The 21,553-nt window shown below is 48.4% G+C and overlaps 1 protein-coding gene across 1 annotated transcript in view; it reads left to right on the top strand.

The window, feature by feature from the left end:
* Positions 1–21,553, top strand: part of IGDCC3 (immunoglobulin superfamily DCC subclass member 3) — a 97,170-nt gene that overhangs the window by 8,558 nt on the left and 67,059 nt on the right. Inside the window, exon 2 of the mRNA XM_027688475.1 lies at positions 1,234–1,539. Within this exon, the coding sequence (XP_027544276.1) occupies positions 1,234–1,539 (306 nt within the window). The remainder of the gene's footprint in view (positions 1–1,233; positions 1,540–21,553) is intronic.

Here is a 21,553-nt window from a genome sequence, read left to right as displayed (position 1 = left end):
CCCCTGGAGCCCATGAAAGAGGGGAGAAGCTGTATCACAGGTTGGGAAACCACCCATGGAGGGGCTGATGCACAAGTGAACTGTTAGAAAGGCTTTCTCCACACTCAGATGAAATTGTAGTTTTCTTACTCTGCTCTCCTTTAAAAAGAATTGCCTCCATCCTGCGTTTACACCCTTCAGATATCTCTGTGGCTGCTGTTTCTTGGTTGCTTTTTATCTCTCATGTCAGCCGATATTTTGGGCCAATCTTTAAGCAATAGCTCTATTTCTGTCATCTTCTATAGCGTCTGATCATGACTATAGGGCAAATTATACCCTCAAAAGGTGTACTGGACCAAGTGAAGCATAACATGCCAAAGACACAGCGTTTAAACGTTCTGTTGGCAAAAGAAGTAAATTAGGACGTATCTGTGTGATGGGAAGCGAGGGTTTGCCTATTGTTGTTACAAATTCTGCAGTAACTTATCTCTCGCGGACATCGTTTAGCGTAATTGCTTTGCAAGAAACCTTTTGTGTGGCTGAGCCAGAACATTGTGCATTTGTATTTCGGTGCTTAACTTGCTCTTCATTAAGGGCTGAATAGCACCATCCTTTGGCTGTTACAGCGTGAGAGAGACCAAAGCGACAGAAGGGCATGGTGTTGTGTGCGAGAGGCAAACAGCCTCCTGCTCTGCCAAGCGGGAGAAGTGTCGGGAAGATGCCGGTGGCAATATGGTCTGAATCGGGAGCTGCCGATCCCCCCTTCACCCCCGCCGGCTGTGCTGCAAACGGGTCTGGGGCACGGCGCAGCCCCTCTCCGCCTGGTCGCGTGGGGAGAGGGATGGATTTCCAGAACTGGTGTGAACTTCTGCTCCTGGGCTGGGAATGGCTGACACTCTGTGCTTGTGCAATTCTTTTTGTGCAAGAGACAATTTTCGGGGGGGTTGTCAAGTGGGACTGGGGTTTGGCAGGCCACTGGAGGGGTGTGCCTGGCCATCCCCTTCACTGGAGCCTCCAAAGGCAACCTTGAAGGACCGTGCCTGTGGTTATGCCTTTGGAAATTGCACCCCGAGATTTTGAGAGCAAAGCCTTGGGAGGCACAGCAGGCCCAAGGGTTTCGTGTTTCTCCTAAACACTTGCACCCTGTAGCCCATCCAAAATGTTTCCATCATCCCCCATTTGCTGCCGTAGCAGTTGACTCTTGCTGCTCCTCATGGACGTGCTGCTGACTCTGTCCTTCTCTCTTCACTTCAGATTTTGGCCATTCCTCTGAGCTGGCATTCGTTGTGGAGCCCAGCGATGACATAGCCGTGCAGGAGCAACCCTTGATCCTGTACTGCCAGGTGGAGGGCATCCAGCCCATCACCATCACATGGAGGAAGAACGGCGTGATGATCGTGGACAGTGAGAATGCCTTCATGTTGGCCAACGGGTCGCTCTACGTCTCCCGCTTCCAGAGGCTCCGGGGAGATGGCTCTTCGGACGAGGGCGAGTACGATTGCATGGCACAGAACCACTATGGGCTGGTCGTGAGCCGGAAGGCCAAGATCCAGGCAGCAAGTAAGTGCAGGCAATCCCACAAGGGGCACTGGCTTTGTTGGGAAGCAGGAGGGCAGCATGGTGGGTGCTGGGTGTTCAGGGAGGGAGGGAGCATTAAAGAGAGGGAAGAGAAAATGAACATGGAGCTGGTATAGATGTCTGGCTGGCATCTAATCTGTGTAGCTGTCCAAGTGTGAAAGAAGAGCTAAACAGCTTTCTTGGGTAGAAAGCTAAAAACCACCTTCCAGCAGTAAATTCCCTGTGTCGGAGGGATAAGGTACTCTAAACTCACACAGTGAAGTCGTCTGTGGTTTGTGTATCTCCTGTGGTGAGTTTGGAAGCCCCTTTGCTGTGCAGCACAGCTGGGCTCTGCTTGACAGGCAGTGCTTCCCAAATCATAGGCAAAGACCTTCTGAAGGTCATGGTGTCTTTCATTTTGTTATTTAATGCTGGCAGTGTGGAGGCAGCAAGGTCTTATTTACTACCCGGCGTGGCAGCGCCTTTGGGGGCAAGGCTAACAACACCAGACAGATTGTCTGGTGGGGGAGCCCAGAGGAGGAGACAGATGAAAATGTCAGTGAGGGAATGAAGTTTAAAGGTGGGGGAGGAAGAATTCCAGGGCGGACTGTGACTCCAGCCCTGCATACTACCCACCTTAGCCCCTTACATTGCCCTGGCTGGAGCGGTTGGTCCTGTTGGGTTTCCTGGTTCTGCCCTGCCAGCTCTGGTTGCTGGTTTGTGTTTATCCCAGGACTGATGGCAGAGCTGGAGGGTCATGGTGGTTTCTGTCCCTGTTGTGTTGGTGGCCACCTTTGCCCACAGACTGTAGGCCCCGGGGGTGCAGCCACTGATCTTTTTGCATTCAACCAGGAGTTGCTGCTGGGTGTAATTTCTATGTGAGTGTGAGGTCAGGTGTCTGGTACAGCCCTGAGCCCTGTCCAAACACTGGTTTGTTAAGTAAGTTCTACTGCAGATTCTCCAACTTGCGTGGGAGATGGCTACTGCTCTTCTTTCAGTGCAAGCCACTTACCACTGCTTCTGTTGCGTTCACAAATCACACCATGACTTTTTTGTGCAAAGCAGGAAAGGTCTACAGCAAAGTCTGGGGCCGAGGTCCTCCATCTGCACTCCCCAAACCGGGGGTCCTTTCGGAGCGCGGCCGCCCGTTCCCCACAGCGCCGGGGCCGGCTGGCAGCCCACCAAGGGAACACTTCAGCCCTTGTGTATAACAATCCCCGAGTGCATGAAGTGGCCATCTGCAAACCTAGCTTTTCAGGAGTGTAAGAAGTGACATTGTCCAGGAGCCAAGGGCTTTGGGTCTGTGCCAGATTAGCAGCTGGATCTCAAACTTGTCAGTCTTGTGGTGCTAAACCTTGGAGCACTTTTGGTGAACGGCTCTGGCATTTATAAGCTGGAAGCCAGCTGACACACAAGCACAATGTCAAACTTCTTGGACCTGTAAACAGGAGATGTGAGAGCCAGAGGAATTACCTTTGGGATTGTGGATTGTCAATAAACACTGTTATCTCAGCTCCTGCATCAATATGTATGTGATGTGCTGTGTGTCCCTGAATAGTGTTTCCTTTTGAAGCCATAGTTTCACGTGAATCAAAATGAAAATGGGATTGTGTTGAAAATGCTCTGGACTCTCTTCTCACTTTGGGCTTGGTTGCTTGCCAGCCTTCAGAAGAGGTCTGGGTGAAGCCAGCACAAAACAGGGGGCCCCTGGCCTTGATGACACAGGTGCCTGCAGATAATGGGAATAAAACAGGATGTTGTGGGCAAATGTAACCTGCTGCTCAGGGCGAGCTCCCCTGCTGTGCCTGAGCTGCAGGAACATGCACTTACACTCAGGACTCGGCTTAATCGTAGATGAAATCTCCTAAGAATGAATCGCAGTTGTACCCCGAGCCCCCGTGTCTCACAGTGGTTACACACAAGCGACAGTGATTTTCCTTGCCCCAAGTCGCAATAAGCCAGTCAGAGAAGGGTAATTAACCCCATTTGAGAGATGACGGGACCGCTGCATCGAAGGAATGGGTGCTGGCTGCCTGGGAGGGGAAAAATCCCGAGCACTAAGCAGACCTTGGCGGAGCAGAGTAAATACTGCCGGTGGGTAAAACCTCATCCCAGTGCTGATCTCCCCTTCTCTCTGAGCCTGACATCTGAACACAAAAGCAAAGGAGAAATAAAAACCTTTCACAAACAAAAATCTTGAAAGTTGATCAAGGCTGTGCTACTGAGGAATAAAAGAGATCTGACAGAGCGGAGCCCCTCGAGAGCTCTGTTGCACTTTTCGCTGTCTTCAAAGGCAGGCTGTTAGTCTCATATCACCGTTACAGACCCTGGCTTTGTATTATTGCTTGGAATATAATCTTCTTGGCTTGGAGGAATGTACATATTTGCATTCAGGAAATGTGGGCTGGATATCATATTTTTATGTTTCAAATTTACTTCAACGCTTGGCATTGAGTAAAATTTAACTGGAAGAGTATGCTGCTCTCAGCCGCTGCGCGTGCGGCCCTGGTGGGCTCAAGGTGCCGGCAGTTTCCCCACGGGATGGGCACTTCTTAAAACCTTCCTCCTTAAAAATTGGCTCATTAAATTAATTTAATTAAAATTCAGGGGTATTTCTGTATGTCATCATTCTTAAGGGAAGATACTCAGAGGAGGGAAATGGACCTTGGCTGGTTTGTGGATTGGCAGGTCAGGTGCTAAACACACTGATAATATTTTTGTAGTGTAACCCTCTTTTGAACAAGCACGAGTGTGCAAGAAGCCTACGCGTGACTGAGCTGAGGGAGGCCCTCGGCATTTCCATCCTCTGCCTGACACCCCGGTTGGAATTCTTTCAGTTGCTGTTTCTGTGTCTGTTCAAACCCTGGTGTGTTAGTTTAAAAGGTTGTGGAATGCAACATGTTTTTATAATCTGATCAGGTTATTGAATACAGATCTTTTCTGTCTCCTAATGACAGTTTCATAATTTCGCATGACTCCGAGCTGTCTTAATTAAAATCAGTTTCATAGGCGGAGTGTTCTCTGGAGGCACTGCTTGGCTGTGTCTTCGTGGGTGTCTCTGAGGAGCTGGATTTCCCTTGTGCATGTCAGAAGCTGAGCATGCCTTTGCTCCCTGTGGATGGAGATACCCTCTGGGCAGTAGTACCATCCAGAGTCCACTCCTCTGGAAGGTGGGCTCCCCAAAGTACAGCCACCTTTCTTCTCATCACCACCCTTTGCTTAACTTGGCCTGACTTGACTCTGATCGTGTTGTCTCATGGCATTTCCAGCCCTTTTTGCCGATGCTGTAATTTGATGGACCTGGCTCCACATCATCATAAATCACAGCCCAGCCGGTGGAGTAAGACCCATTGATTATATCACTCAATAACAAGCAGTTACCACTAATTGGAAATCACCATCAAACTGGGTATCAGATCAGGCTCTGCACGTACCCAGCCTGAGAGTAGCAATTTTCCCTGTTTGATCTGATGCTTAAAAAAAAAAAATCAACAAAAAAAGGAGAGAGGGGGAGTAAGTCGATGGTGCAATTTAGAGCCAAAGAGGTTTCTTGAAGTTTGGTGAAATGGACCTGCCCAGTATTTGAAGTACTGTGGTACCTGATAATAACTCAGGAAGCTTTTCCTGCCAAGCTGCCTGGCTAAGAGAGGAGGTTGGGAATCACAGAGTTGTTAAAGCAGCAAAGATCTTCCCATCGTTTCAGCTCCTCTGCACAGAATATATTCAGGGTTTAACCTGCAGCCCCCTTTCCAGGCTCTGGGGTGGTGGGAAGAGCTGCTGAGCCCAAATAATGGCAGCATTTATAAGAGTGTAGAGACAAGAAGGAAGTCTAAAAGGATTAGGGAGAGACAAAGGGGGCTGATTATTTTATGGGTCACAATACAAGGCATTAGAGTGAGATCACAAAGGGATGTAATTACAAAAGAAGGCCATACTGGGGGGGATCAAACCAGGATTAGAGTGGGAAATGTTTTTACACAGTTTTGTTCCACTCATTATGAAGTTAGCATTTTAAATTAAGGTTTAAATAAGGTGGCACCAAAGTTGTCACCAAGGTATTTCCTGGGCAATGCCACTGTTTGGATGCAGATTGTGAGTCTCAGTTCAAAACACCAAGGCAGACCTTAAACACGTGGATTTGCTGTTGGTTTTTCTTGTGCCTGTACAATATCTATGTTGTCAGCAGAGCCCTACCTATGGCTTGTGCTTGGGACAAGTGAAACTGTTTCTGCAGCTGGAAGGTGGATACTTTTGTGATGACTTGTTTTAGTGGTGCAAAACGTGCTGGAGGTAAAGGTGTGTCCTGATGTCGGCTTATGGTTCTAGAGACGTGGTCCTGTTACTTCAAGGAACTTTTAGATAATGCTTTCTATTTTTATTTTTAAACTTCATTTTATTGCAGTTTAACCCCTAGTGTTACATGCCAAGTTTCCTCCATCCATAAACGAGATTTTTTTTCCATGTTGTGGCTCTGCTTTCATTTAATGCCCTTTCTTCTCCAATGCTGAGCAGAAGGGCTCAGTCCTGATGCCAGTGATGTTTCTTTATTGTCTGTGCTTTGAATGCTTATGGTAAGCCCAGAGCAAGTTCTGGGCTTGTAGCAGTGGGTCTCAGGGGAAAAATACCCATGAGGAATTACTAAAGGAAAAAAAAAGGAAAGAAAAAGAAATTAAGCAAAGCAGAAAGACTGTGAGAGGTTTCCAAAGGATGGATGTGATGGGTGAGTGGGTTATTTCCCTCCATCAGCTCTTTTGGCTGCCCCTAGGACATGCTTGCTCACGTGATGCTGCCTCTCACATCTGTACTGTAGCAGTGCTTGGCCCTGTGTGTGCTGCGAAACAAATGTACAAATATCGGAGTCACCGGGGGGAGATTGGAGAGATTTGACTGGGAATTTTAGTAGATTTGCAGGATTAAAAGAGTTTGTCACTTACCACCCACAGCATTTCAGCGTCTGCATGTAGCAGCCAGGATTCATCCTGAGACTTGAGCATATTATAAGACCATATTTCTTTTGGCTGCTCATTTCTTAGCAGTGTGATAGTTATTTAAATATCATCTTGCACTTCTTCGCGAGGCTTCTAACGTGGATGCACCAACCTCGGCTCCGGCAGCGTTATCTCTCATACAGGGGGGCTGCACTGCAGGCAGTAATGTCACTTAGTCATTTATAGAAAGCTCAGGGGAAATATATCAGAAGAATTTCATTAATGGCAGCACTGTTGAGTTATTTGTCTCAATTAACTCTTGGAGCACAGCTGAGGAAGTTGTGACATCTCTGCAGCCACACCTGCAGCACGAGGCAGTTTCTGCCTGCTTTCTTAACACAGGGTGAAGCTCTGGGGGGCAGTTCTGTGGGGACAGAGCAGTGCCCAGCCCTGTGTGCATTTATCCTGATTATCCTCTGCCTGCTGCTCTGCTCCAGCCTCTCCTTGAAGCATGGGGTTATTTAGTTTGTGAGGGCAGGTCTCTGCTACCTTAGTCTTCTCCTTGGCATCATTACCCCCCCCCCCCGATCCCAATGCTGTCACCTAGAGCAGCTCTTTATCTACTTAATCTTGTCTTAGTTTAAGGATTTGTAATGCCACTAGTTATATGGTTGTTTTGCCAGCAGGCTGGGGATAACCTGATGGTTTTATACAGGTTTCACTCTCATTTTGCTCTACAAGAGTCCCAGCTGGCCATGGTGTGACCAGTAACATCCATGCACCAACTGTGCCTCAGTTTCCCTTCTCTGAACCCAGGATAGGTTTACTGTCAGTGCCATCATTTGCACACCCCTCTGAACACCTTGGGGGGACCAAGCTGATGTTTTATGTTTATCAGGGACCCAGGTAAGCTGGGTGTGGTTTTGCTTCCCTGCAAGGGATGTGCAGTCCTAGGGCCAGGCTGGGGCCCAGGGGAGAGATAGGATGCTTTTCTGCCATTGTTCATTGGCAAGACTGTGAGTAGGAATCAATTTTTGGAGGCATTTGACCAGAACAATCTTGATCTATCCGGGTACCCATTGTGACTGGGATTTGAGGACCCTGCTTTGAATGCTTGGGGCCTTTGGGTGCAGTAGGAACATGAGCAAGGGCAGACCTCACAAATCCCTTTGTATGGGTGCGTCCCTGCACAGAGGCCAAAGCTGCTTTCCTGGGCTGGCAAGATGGGACCTGGGAGAGATGTTGACCAGAGCTCCCTGATGTCAAGGGATGCTGGATCCCCACTCCATGCACCTCCTCTTCCACTCCGGTTTTGGCTCTACCCACCATCCCGACCCTGTTGCTGGGAAGGGTGTCTGCTCCCACTCCTCTTAGGCACAGCATATGGTTTTCAGAGAGGTTCTTGCTTTAAACCCAATTTTACAGTTGGGTTGACTGAGGCAAAAGGAGGTCAAACGATTCGCCTGAGGTCACCCAATAAGTGGCTCAGATTAAATCTCAACCCATGACGCTGCCCGTTCCCAGCGCTGGCTGTGCTGGCTAGACCAGATGGCCTTCTGAATGCAGCGTCAAGATCCTCGGCTTTTTCTCTACCTCATTGTTCTCCATTGTGGGCTTCTGAATGCAGGACCTTGAAAAGTGAGAGTCATTTGGATTTGCTGAGTCCAAGTTATTCTGTCTAATGACAAGGATTTGCAGGAGAGGGTTTAAACACACTGTTTGCTACAGAGGTTGGAATTTTTTAAAACTCTCTTTGGCTGACCAGCTGAAATTAGTCCCTTACCCTTTCAGCTGCCGTGCTGCTGGTTCACTGACTGCAGGGCTGCCCTGGCTTTGTACCTGTGCATGTTTGTCCATAGGGCTCTCAGGTCCTGATCCATGGGATAATTCCCCAGCACTGCACACTCTGGTCTGTTTGTGCGGTTTGTGTCTTCCCCTTAGCTTGGTCCTGGGATCGCACAAGGGAGTCAGTGCAAGGTGGTCCTGGATGGACAGTGTTGTGTTTGCCTCTGGGAATCTGCAGACTCTTGTATTAGCTCTGGAAATGCAGATGGGATGCTGATATCTCCCTCCTGATCTGGTGTGTCCTGTGTCCCATACATCACCCCTGACTAAGCAGGGGCTACAGGTGAGGTTAAAGCAGAGCATCAGGTATCACAAGATGAGCTCCATCCTTTTTCTCTAAAATAAGGAGCAGCCTGGAAAAGTGCTGCTCTGTAACCTCTTTTGGAAAGCAGGTGTGCAAATCCTTTGGACTTGCAGAGCAGAGACCATCTGCCCATGAAGCAGCAATGCCTGGGTGCCTGGGGCAGGCTGAGGTCCTTGGGCAGTGGGGGGTTCTCCTGCACCCACACATCCTTCTGCATTCTCCCCCGTGGGAGGGCCCACACTCTGACCTTAGCCACTCACATGCCTCAGTAAGTTGGCACCTCTTGAGCATGCCTTGATTAATGGTGTTTTTTTGTCAGTCCTAAGAGGCCCCATTATGTCCCTTTGATGCTGCATTTCGCACTTACCACTGTCACTGAGCTCAATGACTAATTTTCACAGGTCACGGGAGAGGGACAATGGACCAGGCCACATTTGGAAGAAACAAATGAAATTTTGCTGCAACTGAGAGCACTAATTAAGAGTGAGGATCAATTTGGGTGTACAAAAGAGATAGTTTTAGGCTGGTGGTGTGTAAATGAGTGGCGGTGGTGCGGGAGCGGAAAAGGTTCAGTGTGTGCATACTTGAGCTGCAGCATTGTACTGTGCTGCATTTCATCGATTCTTCTGTGCTCATTCATCGAGGAAAAACCAAGTGTTTTCCTGCCTGCTGTGCCCAGGAAGGGCAGGGACAGCAAACCTGCCAGATCAAGTCATGGTTGATCCCTGTGAGATGTTTTTGGCCAGGAGCAGGAGATTATGTTTCTTCAGTCTCATTCCTCATCTTTGAGCATGGCACTGCAGGTTGGCTGGTGGCTTTTGAGCACAATGCATGGCACTCCCTGCCCAGATGTGTGGGCAGGATGATGACCATCCTGATCCCAAGCCAGAGCTTGCCCTACCAAGGATTGCACTGTTTGCTGAGACTCAGAGGAACACTGATTTGGAAGAGGTGTCAGAGAGGGAAGGGGAACAATGAAATTCCATCAAGGAGGATGTCATGGATGCAGCAGAAAAGACAAGGAAAAGCCAGGACTACACAAGCTGGATTCATGGCTTCACTGAGCATTGCAGAAGTGTGATTCAAGTTAACTCTGAGTCAGGGTTAATGTGTATTTAGGATGAGCTGATTTCAAGTGTCCAAGTGCCCAGGCTGTGACAGTTAAAATCAGTTTGCAGATTGTTTTGGTAAAATCGTGTCTATTTTTGATTGGATTTGCCTTGGGCAGAAAGGTAGGAGCATCAGCTGGAGCATCCTTTTGCCAAGAGGGTCCTCCAGGGCCTGTGGGGTTCCCATGAAGCAAAGGCTGAATGGATTTGAATCCAAACACATTTATGGTACTGAGCAAATCTCCAAAATGGTCAGGTGGAAACGGCAGTTTCATTTTCCCTGTTGCTTGGTGTTGTTTGCCCACAACCATTTTTTCCCCTGCAGCTCAGCAGAGGATAATGGGACGTTCTGCCTCAGCCCAGGGAGTTGCTCCTGGGGTCTGTGTGGTGACGTTGCCCTAAATATTCAAGCAGTGCAGCCCCATCCCTTTGGTCCCCAGCATGGCAGCTCTGTCCGAGGTCAGGGTGCTTCCCAAGGCACTTTGTTTGCTTGGAGCAGCATCCATGTCCAGCTCACCATAGTTTCCCATGGCAATGTGTAAAGGGGCGGGAGGGAAAGTCCTGACTGCATCTTTCATTAGTGATCCTAATGCTCGGGGGGGAGAGGACAGGCAGGGCCCCAAAGGGGTCAGCTTGAACTCTCTCTCAAAAAAAGGAAGGGGAAAGAGAAGAAAAAGTCTTTGCATGGTTGACTGGCCATTGGAAAGATGACAACAAAAATAATCGTTTTTTTTTTTTTTAAATTTTTTGATGGCCAAAGAGAAAACAGCTTCCTTGTCCCTTGAGACATCCATGGGTGCTCTAGACCTTCTCGAGGGCTCAGGCTCTGCAGGTGCCCTGCACCTCTAAATGACAGGGACTGGGCAACATCCTAAATACAGAGCCTGGGATACTCTTAAAGATCCAGACTTGACTATTTTGGCCAAAGCAGTGGGGTGGTTGATGCCTTGGGAAGCCTGGCTCTGCTACTGCCATCCAGTGTGACTTTGGGCAACTCTCCCCATGCCCTGGTATCTCCAGGAATTGGGGATGGTGGCATTGATCCTCCCCAGCTCCCCCTATCCCTGGTTTGGGGTTTGGGGGCCCGTCGCTCGCCAAGCTGGTCTGGGGGGCCCTGACCCTGCTTGAAGCTGTCAGAGCTCGTTATCAGCACGGGCAGCCCCTTCCCACTGCAGTGGGTCCGGGGAGGCCGGTCCCCTCCGGGCACAGTGCTCAGCGCTGATTGTGCCGTGGCTAATCGGGGTTGAGGAGCTGGGGCGCTGCGTGGCCCTCACGGCGCTGCCAGCTGTCCATTTTCATGAGGCTCCTGGCTCTGACTTTTCTGAGACCTTTGAGCTTGTACCCAACCACCCGGGAATCAGCCAGAGGGTTCAGAAGTTCTTTTATGGGAAGACAGAAGTCTGTGCATCATATATTCATATGCAAAAGCCTCTTAGACGAGGTGTTTTAAAGCCTCTTAGGTGTTTTAAAAGCCAGCGTGGCATAGGTGCACAGGAGGTGTTTGTGTTGCTGTGCTGGGGAACATGTATGAGCCCTTCTGCTTTAGAGCGTGGTTTGCATGTGTTTGAAGCACCTCTGTGATTCACAGTGCTGCATCCCGCGGGAAAAATGGGATTTGTTCTCCTACAGCTCCCTGCCCAAGGGGAGCCTGCTTAATTTTTCTTTTACTAAGTTCCCCCAAGAATGAGAGAGTACCTGATCTTCCAAAAGCATTTCCAATGTGCGGAGAAGTCTGGGTGACTCACAACTTTTAATTAGCTCTCCTGACCAAGGCAAGGATCCCTCCCTTCCTCCCTCCCTCCCTAACAGAGAGGTGGTGATTAGAATTACAATGAAGATAATCCAAACTGTATGTGTAGGGTTTTCAGTAAGCGGAGAACAAAGCAGGACATCCATCTGGTGAGTGTGAGCCCATAATACCTTTCTGCTCATTTCTCCAGTGCAACAGGAGCTGCTTGGGACGGAAGCAGGCTCATTATTTTGGAAAGGCTTGCTGACACGCAGAGCGGGGCTGGCTTGTAATCTCTGAGGCACTGAAACCGCTGCTCAGGAAGGAGCATTGCTTTTAATTTTAAATCTACCTTTGTATTTCTCCTTGTTAAAATCTGCAGCGATGAGGGATACCAGCCTCTTCTGAGCCTGCCGTTAATTAGTGTGTGAATGAGAGATGCCCTTAGTTTTAGCAAGGCTAATCAAAGCTGTAAGGGAGTTTTAAAAGGCAGCCCAGCTAAGCCTGTCCTGTGCAAACATCCCAGCAGCAGCGAGGAAATGCATTAGCTGGGGACAACCTCCTTTTGGACTGATGCTATTTCCCCTCACTTAAAATCTCCTCTGTGTCAGAGCTCCTGCCTCAAAACTTGGGCATCCCTTCATGCCCTGTCTTTGCAGGGGGAGGCTCACCTGTGCTGTGGGATCAGCTTTCCCATGCCGTGCCCTGCAGCAGGCAGGAAAGAAGCAGAGTTTGCAGCAAAGCCATGTTGGGCCCTCAGCCACACTGTGCTTTATGGCCAGCTGGCTTTTGCCAGGCTGCTCCAGCCCGGCAAGAGGACGGGCACATTGTGGGACAGGGACAACAAAAAGCTGTTGTGGAGGAGCTGTGGAGGAGCAGCCAGAGGAGCAGCCGCCGCTCGCAGCCATGCCGGCGGTGCAGCGCATGCCTCGAGTCCTGCCATGGCAACAAGTTCATCCCTAGGCCAGCACAGCGCTCGCACAGGAGCCAGCCCAGCCTGTGGCATCCCCGGCAGGACCCAGGGAGGCAGGGGGGATGCAGTGAGGTTTCATGCCTGTGAGATGCTCTGCCAGCTTCAATATTCATGCTGGTGGTTTCCTGCCCCAAAAGGAGAGGAGAGCTGCAGGGAGATCCTTCTGGAGTCATGAGCTGGGCAGCGCTGGTGTGCAGAGTCGTGGTGGCTCTTGCCTTCCAACACAAAGAGCTCAGGAAGGATGATGGAGAGCTCGGGTCCAAGGGAATGTTGGTCAAACATGAGGAATCCATACCTCTTATGAGCGTTTCAAGCACCAGAAAGATCCCCCCTGCATATCAGAGCTAGGTGCAGCCTTTGCTTGGAAGGAACTGTCTTTCCAAGCCGGGATCCCGGTGCTGAACTTGCCGCCGGCAGCCCTGGCGTGCTGGTGGAGTGCAGCTGGTGCAGCTCAAAGGGAAAATATGATCAGCTGTTGAATGGCAGAGATTTGAGATGTCACGCCAAGGCTTTGCATTTCCATTTTGCAAGGCATGCTGTGAAATTCATAGGTGGAGTATTTCTAGGAAGCTGCTTTTCCTCCACTAGGAAAAAGTGAGGGGAAAAGGAAAAAAAATAAATAATGTGCTGGATTGACAGCTTCCAGCATTAAAAGCCTGATTTGAGCTGTCTCTCCCCTCCCAAAATCATAACGTGTTCTGAGTTCTTGATATTAAAAAATAAGAAATTATTATTTCCTTTAGGTTGCCTATTGGCTTTTAGCTGTTATGATGCACTTAAGTCATGTTTCCAGCATTTGTGAGTCGTGAGGGAAAAAAAAAGCTCGAAAACATCTCGGTTTTAGCATAACGAGAGCTAAGGTTGACAGAACTGTGAAATCCTGAAAGTTGGGGCTTCACGGCATTGCCAGACATCAGAAGGTCCTTGATGACATGATGAGAGCTGGGAAAGCTGAATAAACTGATGAGCTTCTTCCATTCTCGTCCCTTGTCATGTAAATAGGCTCCAATCTGCATGTCAGATCCCTTGGGGAAGGAGTGTAATAACATTAAAAATAAGGCAGCAAGCCTCCAAAGTGAGTGTGTGAGTGTGTGTGTGTGTGTGTGTGTTAGCAATCTTTAAACAGGCAAAAAAATATGCTTGGAGCAGTTTGGAAGGGGTGAGAGGGCTCCTCGTTACCGCTCTGCTTCAGATGTAAAAAGGTAACTGCCGGGGCTTTAAAGAAAGTACTTTAATGCCACATAAATATAATTGCTTCGATGAAATGTCTTTAGCCTCCTGAGGGAAGTTGTAGTCTGTGAGCCTTTAGATATGAATGGACGACTCTGTAATTGCTATTGTTTCGGAGACACATTAGGAAGGCCTAACGCTGATCGCTCCTGGCGTGCTGTGGAAGCAGAGTTGTGGCAGTCCCAGGCAGCGGGCAGGGAGAGGGGATTAGTATGCATTTTGCAGGATGAAAAACTGACAAACGCTTCAGGACTGGAAGTTTTTCTCCTAATTAGATTGTGGGCTTGTGAATTGTATTTGATTTTTTTTTTCCCCTTCTCCTTTTCTGGCTGATATGCAGAGTGAAGGTATCTAATTCTTGGCAATTTAGGCTTTCGATAATGAGCTTGAAGGCAGCATCTCAGAGGAGTGCAGAATTGATGGGGTAGTACATAAGCTCTGGTTAATGCAATCTCCTGACTCTGGCACGGTCCAAACCTGCTGGTTCAGAGGAAAAAAGCAAGACAAGGGTATTGAGAAAAAGTATTTTTTTACTTTGTTAATGCTGATTAGTAAAACACGGGATATTCTGGTACATGGGATGTGCTTCCGTCTTTGGATTGGGAGCAGCTATGTCTAAAAATCAGAACCTGGGCTTGGAGATCATTCCTAAGAGATAATTTGGGTTGTCTCCTGGTTTTGGAGACCGTAAGCATCCAGTTTTCCAGCTCTTCTTCATGGCATAGAGCCCAGAAAGGCTTGCAGGCTGGTCTGGTATAGTAGCTACTAGGCAGGAGCTGGAACACCTTAGCCCATCCTAGCAATTCTGGCATTTTTCCTGAAAACAAGTGAACCCAGCGTCATGAGAGGCAGCAGTTGGATGTTTCTTCTTGCAAGAATATCTGTCAGGTAGAAGCCAAAAAGGAGATGAATTTCTTTCCTTGGGTTGTGTCTGTGTCTCCCCTGCAATGTTGGTCTCCTCACACCATCCCATGTGCAGCTCCAGCTTTTTTGATGAAGTTGGTTGCAAAATGTGTGGGAGCTGCTACACAAAAGGCCTGGAGATGGAGCCTGGAAGGAGCTGTTCTGGGGACAAACCAGAAGAGATGGGGTGAGGTCCTTCGTGATTGCCCTGTCCTCGCAAAGGGATTGATACAAACACACCCCATCTCTGCTGCACCATGAGCATCCTGTTACAGAATGAAAAGTAGTAACTTACTGATGCTTTCCCTTGACTGTTGAGCCTCAAGTGGTAAATCTTGGTCTTACGTGGAATCTGTTTTCATTCTGGAGATTTTTACTGCCTTCAGAAACTTCACTTAGAAGAGCACGATTTTATGGCTCTAAACTGTTTGTTTTTAAAGAATTGGTTTCTTTTCCTCATGGGCTTTTTTAAAATGAAAATGAGAGGAGTCATGTAATCCTTAACATACATTGTCCCAGATTAATAACGCACTATTTTTCACAGTGAACACGATCCTGGCCCGCTGTAATTTACTCTCCATCCTGGCTTGCTCTTAATTAGGATGAACACTTATATGAAAACTCCACATATGGCCAGTGCCAGCTTCCATAATAAGTTGCCCCAAAAAACTGTGTGGAATGAGGGGTAGTGAGTCAATGAAAATCCCGACATAAATTGACTTTTTGTGTCCTGGCAGTGCTTGGCTGAGAGCCAACAACAATAAGAGCCCGGCATGCCAGAATTCACAGGCAAATAACACTTTTCCAGTAGAGCATCCTTACGAGACACCCTCCCAGCAGCCGTCCTTCCTTCCTGCCACTCAATCCCTTGTGTCCAAGGAGGCTGTCGAGGCGGTGAGCGAAACATCTCGGTGTTGTGACGGGGTGCGATGAAAACATGAGTGACAGAGTGACATTTTGACAGCCTGACTTCAGGTTCCTACTGCAAATGTAAATACGCTCATTTGAATCCAATTTACACAACCAGGAGTTTTTTAATGGAAAATAAACGGGGGATTTCTTAAAGGTGACTTTTGGGGGGTTTATTTCTTAATCCAGGTTGTTTGCGCACTTTTTAATGGGTTCAGCTGCAAATTTCTATGGTATTGTGGAGGTCCAGCCCACTTCGCTCCAGTCATGTGTTTTTCCATCAAATTGCTTTGTTTTCTCCCAGTTTAATGCTAATCCCTGTCTGAGTTGAGAGACCGCCAGCAATGTAGTTCATTAAATGTACCTATTGAGCAGCTGATAAAATTGAACTGCAATCCCATCCTCCTCAAATCAAGGACTCTTAAACAGCCAATAGTCCATTTTATCTTTTTCCTAAGGGGTCTAATCTGTTGCTCTTTCTCTCTTGGAGACTTGCTGTGTTTTCACTGGAGAAGAGTCACTGAGTGTCTTGTCAGGTGGGAACACGAATGGCTGAATCGCTCTTCGAAATATGATTTATTTAGACAGTCTTGGCACCTTGGGGATTTCTCATTCCTCCTTAGTGCTCCTTGTAGTAATTCCTCCCCGAGGTTGGGTTGAGTAGTGCTGGAAGGTGCAAGTTCCCATCTCAGGAGCAATGCAGGTCTGGCTCAGTAGCAGGTGGTGTAAGATGATCCTCCACAGCATGGGGATCCACCTTGGATGCAGATCTCCTGTCCTTCTGGGATCTGACTGCAGCACTGCCCTAGTGCCTTCCTTCCCAGACTCATTTTCCTCCTGGTTTTCTCAGAGGGCTACTTTTGTCTCTTCTGTGTTCCTTGGAGCAGCTCGGTAGCTCTTGATGGCTGCAGTATTTCAGGTAAAGCAAGTTGACCAAAGAGACCAATGAGATGGACCATGGCCAGATATGGCAAAACTGCAGGTAACTGAAACTCGCTTGAGGCTGGACCCTTATCCCAAGATCCTTAACCAGAGCAGGATGTGGTGCTTGTTACCCCACAAATGGGGGTCAGAGTGGGCAAACAGACTGGGCTCAGCACCAGTTCCCCAAGGGACCATTTACTAAGGAGGGTTTAAACAATATCAGAAAAAATTTCTTCACGGGAAGGGTTATCAAGCATTGGAACAGACTGTCTGGGAAGTGATGGAGTCACCATCCCTGGAGGGGTTTAAAAGACACGTAGATGTGGCACCTGGGGATATGGTTTAGTGGTGGCTTTGGCAGTGCTGTGTTAATTGTTGGATTTGATGGTCTTAAAGGCCTTTTCCAATCTAAATGATTCTGTGATTTCCCCGAGTGCTGCAAAATGTCAGGAAAGCACAAGGGATATGAAAAGAGTGTGTAGGAATCTGGCTTTTCACGTAGTTGTGTCCTTGGGCCAAACTAGATTAAGTGCAAGCTGCTTCCCTCTGGTTGCCTCCTAGCTGAGAATCTGCATCTCTCCCACAGGGAGAAGGACCAGGGAAGCTCACGTGTGTGTTAAATCCAACTTGTCCTTGTGGGATTGACTGGAGCTTTCTGCTAGTTGTATACACATGGTTTATCGTTTGGGTCCTGTGGGTTGTCTCAGAATCACCTTGTAGCTGCTGGTCCTCAAACGAGTGGTTTAAACCCTGAGTATTTAAAAAGTTTTGAAAACAGATCTGGGGGGTTCGGTGGGGCTTTCTGTTTTATTTGGTTCTTTTGTTGGTTTTTTTTACTGCACATCTGTTAGTGTATGGGGGGTTTTGTCTGTACAATGCTCTGTTCCTGGGTCTGTAACTGGAGGAGTTATCTTGGCTAAGAACTAGCAAATCTTTAATTTTACCCACAGATACAGAGATCACAGGAGGCCTTGTAGCTGTAGGTGTTTGACTTGGGCTGCCTTGGGACATGGAGGTGAGAGATGGGCTCCTAGCAAAGCCCAGGTTTCACACCCAGAGTTTTGTCCCTCCAGGGATTTCAGCAGCGTGTGTTGCTGCCGGTGCACAAGAGATGTCACCCAGGATTTCAGTGAAGGAGTAGCAGATTGCTTCCTCCTTACACTGAGACCTGTGAACACCCATGAGGGATGCTAATTAAGCATCTGCTTCCTTCTCAGTTTTAAGTGAAAGGGTGGCAAGTTAAAGTGACAGTCAGACCTCATTTATCTTAATGAGGAGGGTCAGGAGTTTAATGGAGTTTTGCTTAGTGAGGGTGTTTCAGCCTGCCTTGTGTTTGTTTGGGAGATGTCTCTACTTTTTAAGTCTACAGGGCTTTTTAGCTCCCGTGGTGTGGCTGCCTGGGATTTAATGCTGATGGCTTCTGGAGTTGTTCCTAGGGAGAGAGGGTTTAGGAGAAATCCAGGAGGCTTTCTGGTGTGTCTGCTGTGATCTGGTAAATGATTGGGATAATGATATAGTGGACTTTGCAGATGACTTTTCCTTGGCCATCGTGGGGCTGTGTTGCCTCCATCTGAGATGTGCTGTGCTGAGCGACGGTCATTTTGAAGCTCTTTCCTATAACAGTTTAGACATTTAACCAAGGTACTTAGCAGATACCAGCAAAAAGGGGGGGTTGTTTTTACATTCCAGAGTCTCACCTTGTACTTACCACTTCTGAGGTCTGTTTGACACCACGCTGACATATTTACAGTGTAGCCTTACTGTATATAGATGGAGTAATCAGCCAGTCACTCAGGGCTGCAGCAACTAGGCAGAAGTAAAGCCGTTTTTACTAGTTCACGTGCAGCACCACGCTGTGTGCATAACCTCATTTCTCAAGCCTGTTTCCTAGGTATTGAGCACAGACCTGAGCAACACCTACCCCTTAATAGGACAGAGCTCCAGCTGGTCTGTATCAGCACAGCTCCAGCCGAGAACAGCCCTCCATCTACAAAGGGCTGTGCCAAGATTGGCGAGGGAATTCATGCAGGGCCAGCAGAGCAGGTGAACTGTATCACTGTCGTTTTTCAGAGGGGACACTAAGGAATAGAAAGGGTGGGATGCTGCTGAGAAAGTCCAGAGCTCTGCTGCAGAGCTGGTGTAGAGTGTGAAAGCCTTCAGTCTCTTAGGGCTGCATGCCCTGCCCGGAGAGGAATTCAGACCTGCTCTGCTGGAGTCATTCGTGCTCATTCAAAGCCAACATCAAAAGGTCCCATTCTAATTCGATGCTTTTTAACACACAAATGGCAGTAAGATCATTAATTATTGCACTTAACCAGCTTCAGTGATTAAACACTCTGTGTTTGTGAGTGTCAAAAGCTGGCAAAATCTTTCTGGCACTGTAAGGGAAGAGGAGGGCTCTTGCCTCCTGTTGAAGTTGGATGGTGCTGCAAGGAGGCAAGGGCTACCTGCTCTCCAGAGTCTCATCTCTGCTGGGGTATAAACTCCATTTGGCCCAGAATTTTCACGTCATGCTTGTTGACCTGTGAGTGCTCTCTGCTCCTGCCTTGCTGCCTGGGTGGGGAGGCAGGATCATGTCTTTTGGAACAGGGAAGCAGTGGTGTGGGTGCTGTGGGAGTGTGGAGCACCTTGTCTCATCAAGACAAATATCTCTGAGGTCTCCTGTAGATAAACCTCCGTTGGCTTCTTGATTTCTGAGGTGTTCAGCAGCTGTAACAGTGTTACTTCTGCTGCACCAAGCGCAATGCAATGGGGCTGGAGTAGGGACCATTCTCTGTGGAGGTCTCCCTCCACCTTGGGAGATGTTGGCTTGAGATAGAGATGCCTTGGCCTGAGCTCTTCCCAAGCTGAGGAATTCTGCAGGCAACTTTGAGCTATTTTTGTAGAACATGGCTGGTGGGCTGCAGGAGAGCCAGGCAGTTGTTTTCCATCCAGCCAGGTTTTGTCACCTACCGCTACCCATGGGGAGAGAATTTCCCCCCTTCCTTCACAGTGCGGAGATCTCATTGTTCCCAGCACCTGAGGCATGCAAAATCCCCCTTGCCATCCTGGAGGAAGGGTCCAAGGGTAACCATGACTGATTAGTGAGCCCTGAGCAAAATACAGGCCAAAAATCTCACACACATTACTGTGCAGGGAGAGAGAACGGACCCTGAAAAGAGGGTACAGCTCTTGCCCTGGAAATCAGCAACTACAACAGCCTCACTCCCACGGGCTGTGACCACCAAGCAGAGCCAGGCTCTGCTAACGGTGACACTGGGAGGTTCGAGTTGGACCTGGAATAATCACACTCTCTGTCTGGGTTTGTGTTTGGCACACGGGGGGGACACATCCCTTGCTGGACTAATGAGACGAGGCCTATGTGACATTTTTATGACTCCGTCCCAAGCTATTTTCTCCAAGTTTTAGTGTTAAATTGGATTCCTTTCCCCAGCCCCCCAGTGTGGTTGGGAAGGCCATCTGCAGACAGAAGAGTGATGCAGAGATAACACTCCTAGGGTGGGTCTGTCTTGACTTTATGGCTCTTACATCTTTCGTTTAGGGTTCCTCTGACTTTTTGCCAGGCACAGACACGTCTCTGAGCATTTCCTGTGGCCCTGCATTAAGATCTGCCCAGCCCGGCACATCGTGGACCTCACAGCCCTCCCAAGGCTTTGTTGCAAGAGGTGTTTTGGAGCAGATGTCCCAAATGAGCATTTCCCAAGTTCTCAGCCCACTAGAGATATTCTCAAGAGAAACATGCTTCAGTTTTATAATGTAGATGAGCCTCTCTTTCTTTCTTTCTTTCTATTTTTTTCCCCCTCCAGTTTCCAGCCCCAAAAGTAGGCGGTGAATTCTAAGGCTTGAGGGAAGCAACTGCACAAAAGCCCATTACAATCCAGTCGCATTGTGCAAGGTGAGGATTTGCAATTTTAAGCAGAGGGAGAGGGAATCGTCATGATAATTACATATAATACCTAAAGTACCTATAAATACAGATGTATATTTATATAAAGCCTCTCCCAGCACACGAGTTCTCTGTCTGGCTGGGGTTGCCAGACCACCCTGTCCTGCACAAACAAATGAGTTAGAAAGTCCGAAATTCCATCCCTGCCTTTCGGGGCTCGTCTGGGGAATTCCTGAGTAATGGAGGTTGAATTGGGTCACAAGGGCAGCGGGGAATAAATCTTCAAAGGTTAGCTCTGGCATGAAGTCTCCTTTTTTAGGCATGTGAGGGATTCTTTTGTTTTGCTTTGTTTTCCACAGGCCCCCCCGGCAGGGGAACAATACCTCGCTGGGGCCAAGCCTGGCCGGGCACAGCCCCGCAGCATTGTCCGGGGGGCCAGGGAGGGGGCTGTGGGGAGAAATGACATCTTAAAGAATGGTGCTTCTTCTTATGGACACTTAGTAGATCAGTGTGCATTCAATTAACCCTATAAACCGTGCAAGGTCCAGGGAAAGAGCCTTTCAGGCATTATGGATTGAAAGTATTAAGGGGGGTGGGGGGAGAGCTGTTGGTGAGTCCAGTTTAAATAAAGCCCATTAGGCAGGGGCAGTGTGGTGGGGGTGGAGAAAGGGGATGTTTTTCTTCTGAAAATGAAATTCAAGCGCAGTCTCACGTACTGGTCTGGGTTTTCTTTCAATAAAGTTAGGAAATCCTTGCACAGCTCAGGCTGGGTTCTTGGTTAGGCATTTGGTCCAGCTGTCTTTGGGTTTGCTGGCTTGGGAGTGAAGGGATCCTGTAGACTGTCTTGGTGGAAAAAATATCTTACAGGAGTATTTTCTTCCTCCTCAAATTTCTGCTCAACCCTGCATTGTGTCCTGAGCCTCGGCTGTAATAGCCTGTGGGACATCCCTGACCTTCCTGAGTGCAAGTTTGATGGTCCCCTGAGAATGAAAACATCTAAATGCTTCTGTGAAGGACCAAAACACCTTGGTTTTTCCAGCTGAGGGTCTGATATTTTGCAGGATCACTACAAGGCAGTGCTGTATATTGAAAATAGGATATTTATTCCTGTTAATATTGGGAGGACAGTCAAATTTTGAAACTTTTATGTGCTCCATCATTCACCCCAACCCCCCAGTGCCAGTCAGGGCTGATTAGCCCCTCCAGGATGAGAGCAATATTGTGAGAAGAGAGATGGAAACAGCCAAATTTCTTTCCCTGCATATGGCTAATATTCA

Source organism: Neopelma chrysocephalum, unplaced genomic scaffold (genome assembly GCF_003984885.1).
Source record: "Neopelma chrysocephalum unplaced genomic scaffold, ASM398488v2 Primary Assembly neopelma1_75, whole genome shotgun sequence".
Taxonomy (NCBI): Eukaryota; Metazoa; Chordata; class Aves; order Passeriformes; family Pipridae; genus Neopelma; species Neopelma chrysocephalum.
This window is presented reverse-complemented; position numbering and strand designations above follow the sequence as displayed.